At 33.0% G+C, this 12682-nt stretch overlaps 1 protein-coding gene across 1 annotated transcript; it reads right to left on the bottom strand.

The window, feature by feature from the left end:
• Positions 1–1255: 1255 nt before the first annotated feature.
• Positions 1256–10267, bottom strand: LOC134705239 (low-density lipoprotein receptor-related protein-like). Its single transcript, XM_063563999.1, has 4 exons — positions 10216–10267; positions 3704–3835; positions 3067–3189; positions 1256–1368 (listed from the first exon to the last, which is right to left on the bottom strand). Exons 2-4 carry the CDS (start codon positions 3792–3794, stop codon positions 1268–1270), a joined length of 315 nt encoding a protein of 104 aa, XP_063420069.1. The 5' UTR covers positions 3795–3835; positions 10216–10267; the 3' UTR covers positions 1256–1267.
• Between the last annotated feature and the right edge of the window lie 2415 nt (positions 10268–12682).

Consider the following 12682-nt stretch of genomic DNA (forward strand, 5'->3'; position numbering starts at 1 on the left):
ATGTTTTTCTCTGATTGTGAATGATGTATTTGTCTCAATAAATTATATGATTGATATGTACTGCATGATTGATAAGAAGCATGATTTCTGAGTTTGTTCTAGTTTGCTCTGAACTAGCTTTCCTTATATGCAAGAACGCTTAACTCAATACATATATTTACTTTCCTTTTTTGTGCTTAGTATTGATATGATGAGTCAAACTTATTTTCATAGTGTTTTGTGTTATTTAACTGATAATCCACTTTCCCAGGATGAATGATTTGGCGGCAACACAGATGGTTAACCCCGCCACATCCTGTTGGTGTCTGTCCTAAGTAAAAAAAACAATGTACATCAGTTTTGTACATAGATTGGACCGTTATTTCTATGATTTGATTGTTTAACATTTGTTATTTGAGGACCGTTGACCCTCCACTTACTTTACTATTGGTTTTGCTAATTGCTGAAGATCGTTCAAAGCTTTAAATTTCTACGTCATGTTGTCGCTCGTGTAGAGTGTTTCTCGAAAGTAATCATACCCCATTATTTTTTCATGTAAACAAAGGCGACATCCTTTTGTGGAATATGTTAATTAGAAATTGCAACAAATTCTTAAAAGATATCAAAACACATAAATAGTACCACGCCCCTTAAATGAATTATCGTATTCATTATTTCAAACTAATATTTGTACTTTTTACCTGTATTACTATCATAGATTGATTTATAATTATTAAGACGTTTTTTTAGAATCAACATTTGATTAATATCACTACGCGAGTGTGTTCAGGTTCACGTTGGAAACGTCTTTTTCGGACGAATAATGTATCTGAGAGTATTTGTAATAACTGGATGCCAATAAAACATCATCATAAAAAAATCTAAACTAACGAAAAGCCATACTAGAAATGAGTAAAAAAATATTATGAGTTAATGAACACAAGTGAACAACTTCAAAAAAAGATATTACCAGGACATGAAAATGTCTCAGAAATGTAACATTTGGAGGTCAAGGGTCATGGTTTATACAGATAATAATACATGCTATATCGTCTTATGGTAAAACACCTTCGTATGAAATATTATGAATCGATATCAAGTGGTATAAAATTTTGGATTGAACAATGCTGTACAACACAAAAAGACCCTGAGAAAAAAAACACACTTTTTAAACAGTATGTCCCTCTCCGTCGAAGGAGAGACATAATTAATCAATTTATAAAGTGATGAACAAAAGCAATATTACGTACACGTTTATTATTTTATTCAGTTGTTAGTCACACCAAATTTATTTATTTGCCATCTCCTTAGCATAATCACATCTCGACTGGTTTACTCCGCAATGTCTTCCGTCGTTACACTTTACTGTTCCTTCTGGACAAAGAAACGCTAGAAATATTTAACAAAAAATTAACATTGTTATTACATTCGAGTTCTCAACTGTAATTATAAAATGCTTGATTTTTTGTTGTTGATAACACTTTTAAAGAACGTGTTTTTCAACAAATAATCGGCAAAACTAACAGCACTGTTCTTCCTTTCTTTTTTTCTTGATCTTAATGAGACAACCTTCAAGCAAGAGCATTATTTGGATGGCGTGTGCACTATGTATTCAACAATACATATATTTTAAGATGAGTTTAGCGACAAAAACAAACAAAACCTGCCCTAGTGAGTCCTTTCCATAGAAACAAACGTCGGAAGAGGACGATAAATGGCTGATCCGTGTTAAGAGAGAGCCATATCTCTTGTACATAAAAGACGCCCATGAAGATTTCGAAAAAGAGTAGGCTAATGCTGCTTTCCCAACCCACTATAATCAAATATGTTTAAACACAACTACCGAAACAGATATAATTGGCTACTATGGCACTTATTGGGATCCTATACACATCAAAGTATAAGGATGATGTATGGCATTCAACAATAAGCTGATTAATACTTTTTAAACAGAACGAACGATATACAGATAACAACAAACTTGTTAATGCACATTGTTTAGTACAGGTACATAAAGCATATAACTGGGTTAAACAAGTTTGTTATTTTCAACCTTTCTAGCATTGGATAATTATTTTACATTAAAATAAAAGAGCAAGCTAAATTTTTTCAATGTTCCTTGGTGTTCAGAGTTTTTGTTTTACCTTTCCGGATAGATATCTGAACAGAATACCACATCTACTTAGTTTTGTTTAAAAACGAATTTAGATGACTGTTTGTCTGTCTATAGAAGAAACGGAAATAAATCCATATAACTTTACAAAAGTTCATTCCTTTCTTTCTGAGTTTAAAGTAGTAGGTCCAGTAAGATCTCTTTTTGGCCCCAAAATAGAGCAGTTTAACAAAATTGTTTAAATGTAAACTTTTAGTTATTTAATGGACAGTAGAATGCTTCTGCTACATAAATATGGGCTGTTTTCGACAATACAATGCACATATATCGGGTATTAGCACCACTAAGTTTTGCTAAATTTCTGAAATCTTCATAATTCTAGCATTTTAGTTAAATTTAAGACGGTTTTCGTGTGAAACGAAAGTGGCCGCATTCGTGTTCATCCAAAATATTGAAATGTAAGTTGTATTCGATGATAATACATAACATATATATAAAGGTTGAGGATGAACACGGATGCGGTCACCTTCTCTTTTGACAAAAAGCATCTGAAAAGTAATTTTTCGGAATATTTGGTAGACTTTTCATATTTCAGCTTGAATCGGAACGTTTTTAATGACTAAATTAGTTAAAATCTTCCACTTAAATTAATTGAATCAAATGAAATAGACACTTAAGTGTTTAAAAACTGGTCAAAATCTTTCGTCAGATGAATCTGAAATTTGAGGCCAAAATCGGTCCTTACCGGACCTACTACTTTTAGTGACTAAAATAAGCAAATCTTTCAGACTTCTGAGGTTTTGTGATATTGACATTACAAAACATCTTATAGTTTTGCTTTGCTCATTATATCACATGAAAGCTATCACAAAGTAAATGAAAATATCATACAGAATTAAACACAAAACATTCACAATGATTTAAGAAATATAGGAAAGGAGGTGTATTGATGAAAAGACGAAATCTCAAAATACCTTTACACATGTCAGGGTCTTCATCGGTTTTGTCTGTGCACCAGTTATGATAATTACATGCTTGTTTTATTGGATACCAATGGTAGCCATCTTTGCATTTCTGAAAGCCTTCATCAACGGGACCTTCAAAAGTATTTCAGAAAAAAATCTAAATGGCAATCATACTTTAAAACATGATTGTGACATATAAAGTAATTTCCCGTGAATATTTAATATCGCAGTGAGATGGACAAATAATGCGGATCAAAAACCTACTTAGTTGTCTGAAAAGATAAATAACGGGTTTTAATTGACTAATTATTAAAATAATACAAGACTAACAAAGGCCAGAGGCTCCTGACTTGGGACAGGCGCAACAATGCAGCGGGGTTAGACATGTTTGTGAGATCTCAACCCTCTCCCTATACCTCTAGCCAATGTAGAAATACCCACTTATTACGTATAGGACGTCTGATCTCCTTCTTTCACGAAAGCAGATTCAATAATGTCAAAAACTATTGCGTTCCCAGTATTCAGCAAATTTCTAATCGGCTGCATAAGTTTGATTCTTAAGCTTGGCTATCCCTTATTTGGGAAGCAATATCTTGTGAAATAGTTTAAGTGTATTATACATTCTACGTGTTTTTACTTTACGTACCTTGACAAACAGCTATATAGTCTGCTAGGCCATATTTACACCATTGTAACTTATCACATTTATCAGTTGTATGGTAACATTGACCAGTCATACTATGACAAAGTGTAAACCCTTCTGGACAAGTTAGCACCACTGAAAAAAGATATAGAAAACTTAGTTAAAGACAACTTAATGTTTAAAACAGTTATGTATTCAACCAAAAATACATCCTACACAACAATATGTTTGAGACAAGGCGACAGATTTATGGGTTAGTTAAAGAACCTGTTTGAAACCATTTCCAGCACATGGTACTTTTGCATTTAATTACAAAATTAACATTAACCAACCAAAATAATTTATTTGAATATGTTTAACATGTAGTGATATGTCTAACATACATATACAGGACAAGAGCATGTAAATGACAAATTAATATAAAATTTCATAGAAATTCAATTGCAACACTCGAAGGTGGAATATTACCATGCTATTCCCCCGTACCCTTCTTACATAAGAACTTTGTATCCGTAATTATAGTATTTATGTAACTCAGAGCGGACCAGTCTTTGTGTTAGGACTAATGCTAAGTGGGCAATGATTAAACAGTTTGAATTAATTGCTTTATCCTATCCAGGCATCAAACTCAATACCATTATTTTTACCTACCGGTGCATGTCTTAAAATTTTCAAAAAGAGTTTTTATTAATCAAAATTTAATAAATTAAATACACAGGTAAAGCACATGTTTTACATGCTATTTAATATAAATATATAATGACGTTATGACGCAAACTGCAAATATCTCTAAATATTTAAAACTTTTATTTAATTTTTATAGAGTTACACTTGTCATGACCATGTTCGCCTTTGTATTATCATTGTTCAAATCTATGGAATACATTATGAACCGACCATGCAAGGTAAAAAAGCAATCCCTAAAAAATCGCTTTAAACCCACCAAAACTGGTTGTTTTGGTTGAGTAAGCGCATCATGCTTTGAACGATACACCCGTCTTGTATTCGTAAAAATGACACAACCAAGTATAAGACACAATCTATAATTTAACACATTAGTAGACTTTTTTTGCAATCTCAATATGAGACCACTTTATAACAAAAACGAACTTATGTAGCCTTTTATAGCTGACTATACGGTATTAGTCCGGCGGCTTTGAAATAAATTGTGCACATCCTGTTACAAGCATGAAATTTGGCATAGACCTTCCTCAACTATTACTCTTTTATTTCAGATAGGGAGGCATTTGAAAAAAAATGTCTCACTTCCGGTAAAATCCAAAATGGCGGACGTTATACTTAAATCAGCCCAATATCGAAGGCTAGCGTGTAAAAATGTCCTATTATCATGCTACTATCATAATATCTGGTACAGCCCTTTGTTTTTTAATACTTTTGGATAAATTAAATAGATTAGATATCTTCAGAAACCCCATTTCCGGTTAAAATCCAATATGGCGGACATTGTACTTAAATAAGCTTATTTTTTAGGGAGGGTGATTGAAATGTGTTTTAACGTATTGCTACTATAATTACATTGTGTATGAACCTTTCTTTGGTGCTTCTGATGGAAACAATGTATAAGACATATGTCTTAAAAACCCTTACTTCCGGAAGTATCCAAAATGGCGGACAGAGAAATATCAATTTTTTATTCAAATTTTCAACTTTTTTCAAAATGTAAAGAAAATGATTTTATTTTGTGCTGGTCATTAAACTTTTGGCTTTAAGTTATCCCCAAAACCACTTATTTTAGCATGTTGTAAATGCTAAGATATAAAGTTGACACTACCGGTAAAAATATGACGTAAATTTTAAAGATGAGTCCTCAATCTATTTCTTCGATGTAGAGTTTTGGATAGATTGATTTAAACAAAATAAAATCACTATAGTACTAAAAAATATTTAATACTACTTCTATTTGGCCAAGAATACATGCTTATTCACAGTCACCACCACATGCACACAAGGCAGTGCACGGGAGACCCGATTTTACACATTAAAAATAACCGCGGCATCCTTTCTTACATCCATAATGTACAAGCCTCTGAAAAAATGATGAGGTCTCAGAAAGAGTTTTTTTTAAAGGGACCCTCTTTGTCCCTTCGCAATCCATTAGTGACAAGACTAGGTAGCATAAGAGTCAATCCAAAGATCGTCTCACTAAACACCTGCATTAGTATATTACACGTTTTACATGCTTGAAAAGACTAGAACAAGTCGTTGGAATAGCCTCACTTAAAATGAGATTTCCCTTTTGTGCAAAAATTGACTTTCTTGGTTCGTTAATCATGTTAGATCTGATAAGTTTGCACAGTACAACCCCGGTGATTTAGGCTGATCAATCGTCATTCTTTATGTTAAAGTCACATCTTCAAATACCATTAATGTCTTCCACGCAGTCTTTTTTTTTCCTTTTCAAGCAAAGAGAGAACAGTATCACAACCCGTCATAAGGTATTGGTCAGAAATAAAAGTGTGTGATCACTCATTGCCTAGTGCATTTGAAAGGCCATTGATAGATATCAATCCAAAGATTTTTGCCTCCCCAAATACAATCAATAGTTCGTCTGCCCCTTTGTCACGGAATAGCGAAATACTGGTTGTTTGAAAGCTGCTAAAAGAAGCAAGGGCAACATTTAGGGGAAAGGGAATACACAGACGAACCCATGATTAAAAACATCCTCAAAGATGGGAAAGTTTTCTGAGAGATGACGACAGTAAGAAAGAACTTTTAAGTTTTCATTCACAGGAGCTTGCTCAATACAATTTTGAGTACAAGGTAGTTGAAGCAACAAATGCTCAGGATGTTTAGTGTTATCCAACACTTGATGATGTTTCAAGTTTAGCACCATGTTTACACGAAGAGACTGACACTAGAATCAAGATAGATGTGTCTGATGCAGTGAAACATAGACTTAACTGAGTCATGACTCAAACAGTCGATACTGATGTCATTGCTGTTTCGCTATTCCGTGACATAGGGCAGACAAACTTTGGTTTGCATTTAGAAGGGGAAAAGTAAAAGATATATATCAATCAATGACCTTTCAAATGCACTAGGCATTAAAAGATAACACGTTCGCTGGAAAAGGAACTGCGTTGGTGACATTAAGGGAGTTCGAAGATGTGACTATAGCATTTAGAATGATGATTGACCAGCCAACATCACCAAATGGATTTGATGTTTAATGTCATTGAAAACGATACGTGGTTTTGTTGGAAGATAAAAAAAAAAAGAAACAGATTAGGTTAACAAGGCAAGAAAATATGTGTTTTTGCAGAATTTATTAAGATGTGAGAAACAATACCACAGTCTTTGTAAATGTTGGAAATCAGCTCTCCGATTGTGAATTGCGGCCTACTGAGTATGCTGATTGGGTATTATGTCCTTACCTAAATAAAATACCTTGAAACTGAAATACGAGTGGATGAAGTCTTGGATGCGTATGGTAGTTATAGCAACAAATGGTCAGGATATTCTATCTTATCCACCACGTAATGTATTTCAAGTTCAGCACCAAGTTCACATTTAGAGGCAGACACTAAAATCATGGTGCATGTGTCTGATGCAGTGAAACACGCACTTAAACGAGTCATGATTCGAACAGTCGTTAATGATGATGTTGTCACTACTGTTTCGCTATTCCGTGACATAGGGGTAGACGTTGTGTTTGGGAGGGCAAAAGACTTTGGATTAATACCTATCAATGGTCTTTCAAATGCACTAGGCAATGAGTGATCTGAGTGATCTGAAACACTAATTGTTATCCATGTCTTTACCTGTTTTGATATGGTTCTCTCTTTGCTTGAAAAGGGGGGGGGGAAAGACTATGTGGGAGACATTGATTGCATTTGAAGATGTGACTTTAACAAAAAGAATGATGATTAATCAGACTAAATCACCGGGGTTTTACTGTAAGATCGCACAAACTTAGCAGATGGGTATAACATGGTTAACGAAGCAAGAAAATAACTATTTGCGCAACAGGGACGGCTTTTCGAGGCTATTCCCTCAACTTGGTCTAGTCTAAATAATGCAATATACTAAGCCAGGTGTTTAGTGAGACGAGCTTAGGATTGGCTCTTATGCTACCCACTCCAGGCAGGGACAAAGAGGATAACTTTTGAAAAACTCTTTTTGAGGCCTCATCATTTTGTCAAAAGCTTATACATTGTGGATGTAAGAAAGGATTCCGCGGTCATTTTTAATGTTGAAAATCGGATATCCCGTGCACTGTGATGTGTGCATGTCATGGTGACTGTGAATAAACATGTATTCTTGGCCAAATAGTAATAATTTTAAATAATTTTTGGTACTATAGTGATTTTATTTTGTTTTAATCAATCTATCCAAAACTCTAAATCGAAGAAATAGATTGAGGACTCATCTTTGAAATTTACGTCATATTTTTAACCGGAAGTGTCAACTGTATATCTAAATATTTACAACATGCTAGAATAAGTGGTTTTGAGGATAACTTTAAGCCAAAAGTTTAATGACCAGCAAAAAATAAACTTATTTCTTTACATATTGAAAAAAATGAAAATTTGAATAAAAAATTGATATTTCTCTGTCCGCCATTTTGGATACTTCCGGAAGAAAGGGTTTTTAAGACATATGTCTTATGCATTGTATCCATCAGAAACACCAAAGAAAGGTTCATACACAATGTAATGATAGTTGCAATACGTTAAAACACATTTCAGTTACCCTCCCTAAAATATAAGCTTATTTAAGTACAATGTCAGCCATATTGGATTTTAACCGGAAGTGGGGTTTCTGAAGACATCTAATCTATTTAATTTATCCAAAAGTAGTAAAAAACAAAGGTCTGTACCAAATATTATGATAGTAGCATGATAATAACACATTTTTACACGCTAGCCTTCGATATTGGGCTGATTTAAGTATGACGTCCGCCATTTTGGATTTTACCGGAAGTGAGACATTTTTTTTCAAATGCCTCCCTATCTGAAATAAAAGAGTAATAGTTGAGGAAGGTCTATGCCAAATTTCATGCTTGTAACAGGATGTGCACAATTCGTCTGAAATATGCTTGTAGCCGCCGGACTATATAGTCATTTTTTCTGTTTGAAATATCTGAAAAAAATAATGGATACTGTTGCTGTTCAGGTACCAGAAATGTGGTATTAGTAACCGTACAGTCTTCAACAAAATAACAAATGTTTGCAAAAACAAAACTTTTAAAGGCAAAACGATGCATGAATATGTGTTTACTTTATACGAAATCATATGTTTAAAAAAAAAAAAAATATTGCAAACATTCTCGATGGATCCATGTTGTTGCTCAAAGTATATTTTTAAAAGTATATAATTGTACTCATCATAGATAGCAATTAACATTTTATATTTGCGCCAGACACGTGCACGAATTTTAAGTATTACATTAAGGCGATTTATCAAAAATTTACACCAGAAAATTTAATAAAAAAGATTAAATAAAACAAACTTGTTTTTAGAAATAATAGTTTTATTTATTTCAAACAGGAGAGAAATGGAATCAAACATCTTAAATCATAAGTATAATTGTGGAATAAAATGGAGAATGGAAATGGGGAGTATATCAAAAAGTAAAAATAAAACGGCCGGAGGACAGAAAAAAAAATCAATACACCAAGACAATTTCGCACCCAGGGGCGGAATTCAGCTGGCACCCATACAAAAATATGTACTAAACTGAAGTTCAGGAAAAATGAACGTCATACTAAACTCCAAAACATACAAACTAACAGAAATTTAAAAGACAAACCGCACAAGACTTACAAAGGCTCAAAAATGAAGTCTTTATTTTCACTTCCAGATGTCATTTAGATATTTTTTATCGTTGTATTGATGTTTCTCTTTCAATCATACATTTTAAAACCTTTTTTTTAATCGACAACTATTAAACACTTGTGCGGAAATAAAACAAACTTAATTTTAGATTTGCACCGTATATAGAACACAGTTCAGTGCAACTTATTAGATCGTTCCTAGCTTGGATTTCTGCATAATTTTGTAGGATTACATTTGATCAGAAAGAAGGATTTTTACTGCACAGACAATTCGTTATCGTTAAAGTAGTACGATGCTGATGGATTTACTTTATCGTATCATGACAAATATAACATGCACATCATGACTTTTACATGTTTATTATCTGAATGTAAAACCTGTTTTTTCTGGATTGAACTTCATCTAATGAAGCAAATATATTGAGATAACTATGACTAGAAGCATTCATTTATTTTCATTATGAAATCAAAAATATTTATGTGAAATTACCAATCACATACTGTTCCATTTCATTACAGAATTTAAACTTACTTACCTTAAATATAAGTCTAACTAGAGATGACCAGGATAATGACGAACGAACGTACGAAAGCGTAACTTGACGAATCGTACGAAGCGGGAGCTGCAGTTTATACATATTAATGATTTAATCCAACATAAAGTCGTCCAAGTGAAAGAAATTGCATGGTTCTGCATGTAGTTTAAAGAAATATTACCTCTTTATAAGCTTACTCCAATCATAGCTTAATGTTTACTACAATAGAAAAGGGTGCACTCGATATGCAAGACTGTTTTAAAATTTATGGTCCAAAAGTGTTTTTGGGGGTTAATGGTGAAAGCATAGATATCAAAGTTTACCATATTGATATAATTTGTTTTTAATTTTAAATCTTCTTTTCTTTTCCGAAATTTATCTATCGTCGTTGGCTTATGCCCCAGACAAGCCAGATAAGGCTGATTACAAGGAACCCTGATCAAATCAAAGAAATAAATTCCTAAATTTAATTTTTTTAAGTATTTTGCATGTCGTAAAAGGGGATGCTACAAAAATAGATATTAAGTTTATTACTAGTGTACTGATACTTTTGCTAATTATAATAGTGAAGTTGCATCTCTTATGGCTATCATATTTTCCGCTCATTTAATTAGTTTATTCATTATAATTGCAAATGTATACGAATACTATTATCAAATTTACCACGTCATAGGAGGCGCATACGGGTGAGGGTCCAATCTTTGAGTACTAAGGGAAATAGCCCTAGAAAAATTGGACCAAATTATCCATCCCACGAACACAGATGGACCTAAAGTACATTTCAACTGGCTGAGTAGTACATTATGGCATTAAAAAAATCAAAAAATCAGACAATATAATTAAAACATCATTTTGAAATGTTGGTTTAGACATTCTTGAGACAAATACATTGTGTGACATTTGTCCAATTGCTATATGGCTATATGTGAAAATCGACAATTAGGACAAAGCTCTTATTTTAATTATAATAAACATGTAATAACCGGAAATTAAGTTATTTTGTACCTATTTTTCTACAACAACTTATGTAATAAAAAAGTCAGGATAAACTTATAAAAAGACAGGACCGAATAGAGTGAAAAATAAAAAAAGGCAGAGATCACAAAAAGTGCAGGAAAACATTTAACATACTGCCCCCACATGCTCCTCCTCATTAAAAAAATATATTTTTGAACGGGTTAAAAAAAACGACATATTTTTTATATATAAACTGATCGATGAGATTCAGTGGCGGATCCAGGAATTTTCATAAGTGGGGGCCCACTGACTGACCTAAGAGGGGGCCCGCTCCAGTGATTCCCTATATAAGCAACCAATTTTTTTCCCAAAAAGGGGGGGGGGCGGGCCCCCTGCCCCCCCCCTAAATCCGCCTCTGAGATTACATATAAAACATGAATATCCAATTAAAAAGACTGATAAAAAAACACAGCGTCACATTTACATATTGTTTGAGAGCATCTTAATTATGCATTCATATCTGTACGGGTGTAGTAAAAGTTGTCGGTGCACTCGAATACTCCTGTGCGTGATGTTTATTTCATCATGCGTCCAACAATTATAAAATCTCCACGTATATGATATTGTAACATACGTAACACTTTTAAACGTCTTTTATCGATAAATCATGAAAATCATTTAATCTTGATATATATAATGCATTTCTCTATATAATATTGATTGCATCCGAATACACTACCAATAATTTACCCATACTTTTTTGGTACATTTCTACCCTCGTGCATATCAGTACTGTTAGGAAAGACTGAAAACTTATAATGTTTTACTTTCAATGAAATCAGTACTGATTTTGTCAGTACTGTTTCAGTACTGATTTTGACAGTACTGTTTTAGTACTGATTTTGACAGTACTGTTTCAGTACTGATTTTGACAGTACTGTTTTAGTACTGATTTTGACAGTACTGTTTCAGTACTGATTTTATCAGTACTGTTTCAGTTCTGATTTTGACAGTACTGTTTCAGTACTAATTTTGTCAGTACTGTTTCAGTACTGATTTTGTCAGTTCTGTTTCAGTACTGATGTTGACAGTACTATTTCGGTATTGTTATTTTCAGTACTGTTTCAGTAGATTTGGTGATGTTAATCTTTTTAACTTGAATGTGTATTGTTTCAAAAAATATTTGGAACTGAAAACTTTTAAACTCGGTAAGTATAGTATGCTATATAATAATTTGTGGCATATTTTGTATCTATTGTAGATATGTGACAATATTATTATTATCCTTTTTTAGCTGGTTACGTTTTTCTCTTAGACTATATCACCCTGCTGCGTAGATTTTTTTTAGCGACGTGAACATGACCAAGGAAAATTATCAAGCTTACTCTCGTCTATCGAAATACTATTGAAGCGAAGGAGAAAACAACAGAAATGAAGCAAGATAAGCAGTTTATCGGATTTTACCCATTAAGAGCACCTGAATTCACTCCCGGTTTTTAATGAAGTTCGAGTTGTCTTTTATATATTTTTCAAAGTGTTGTTGTTAGTGCCCTTTTGTTTTGTGATTCTTTGCTTACTTCTTGATTTTGGTTGTGACTGTCTTTCAGTGTTTATAAAAATAATACGCATTAGGAGCACCTGAATTCACTTCCGGTTTTTAATGGAGTTCGTGTTGTTATTATATATGTATT

Source organism: Mytilus trossulus, chromosome 2 (genome assembly GCF_036588685.1).
Source record: "Mytilus trossulus isolate FHL-02 chromosome 2, PNRI_Mtr1.1.1.hap1, whole genome shotgun sequence".
Taxonomy (NCBI): Eukaryota; Metazoa; Mollusca; class Bivalvia; order Mytilida; family Mytilidae; genus Mytilus; species Mytilus trossulus.

Bases quoted from the DNA above. Each gene is read 5' to 3' on its own strand.
- LOC134705239 (XM_063563999.1), bottom strand. From the start codon at position 3,794: ATGACTGGTCAATGTTACCATACAACTGATAAATGTGATAAGTTACAA. The intron at 3,190-3,703 runs GTACGTAAAGTA...ATACTTTTGAAG, and splicing joins CTATATAGCTGTTTGTCAAG to GTCCCGTTGATGAAGGCTTT. The intron at 1,369-3,066 runs GTATTTTGAGAT...AAATATTTCTAG, and splicing joins AGACCCTGACATGTGTAAAG to CGTTTCTTTGTCCAGAAGGA.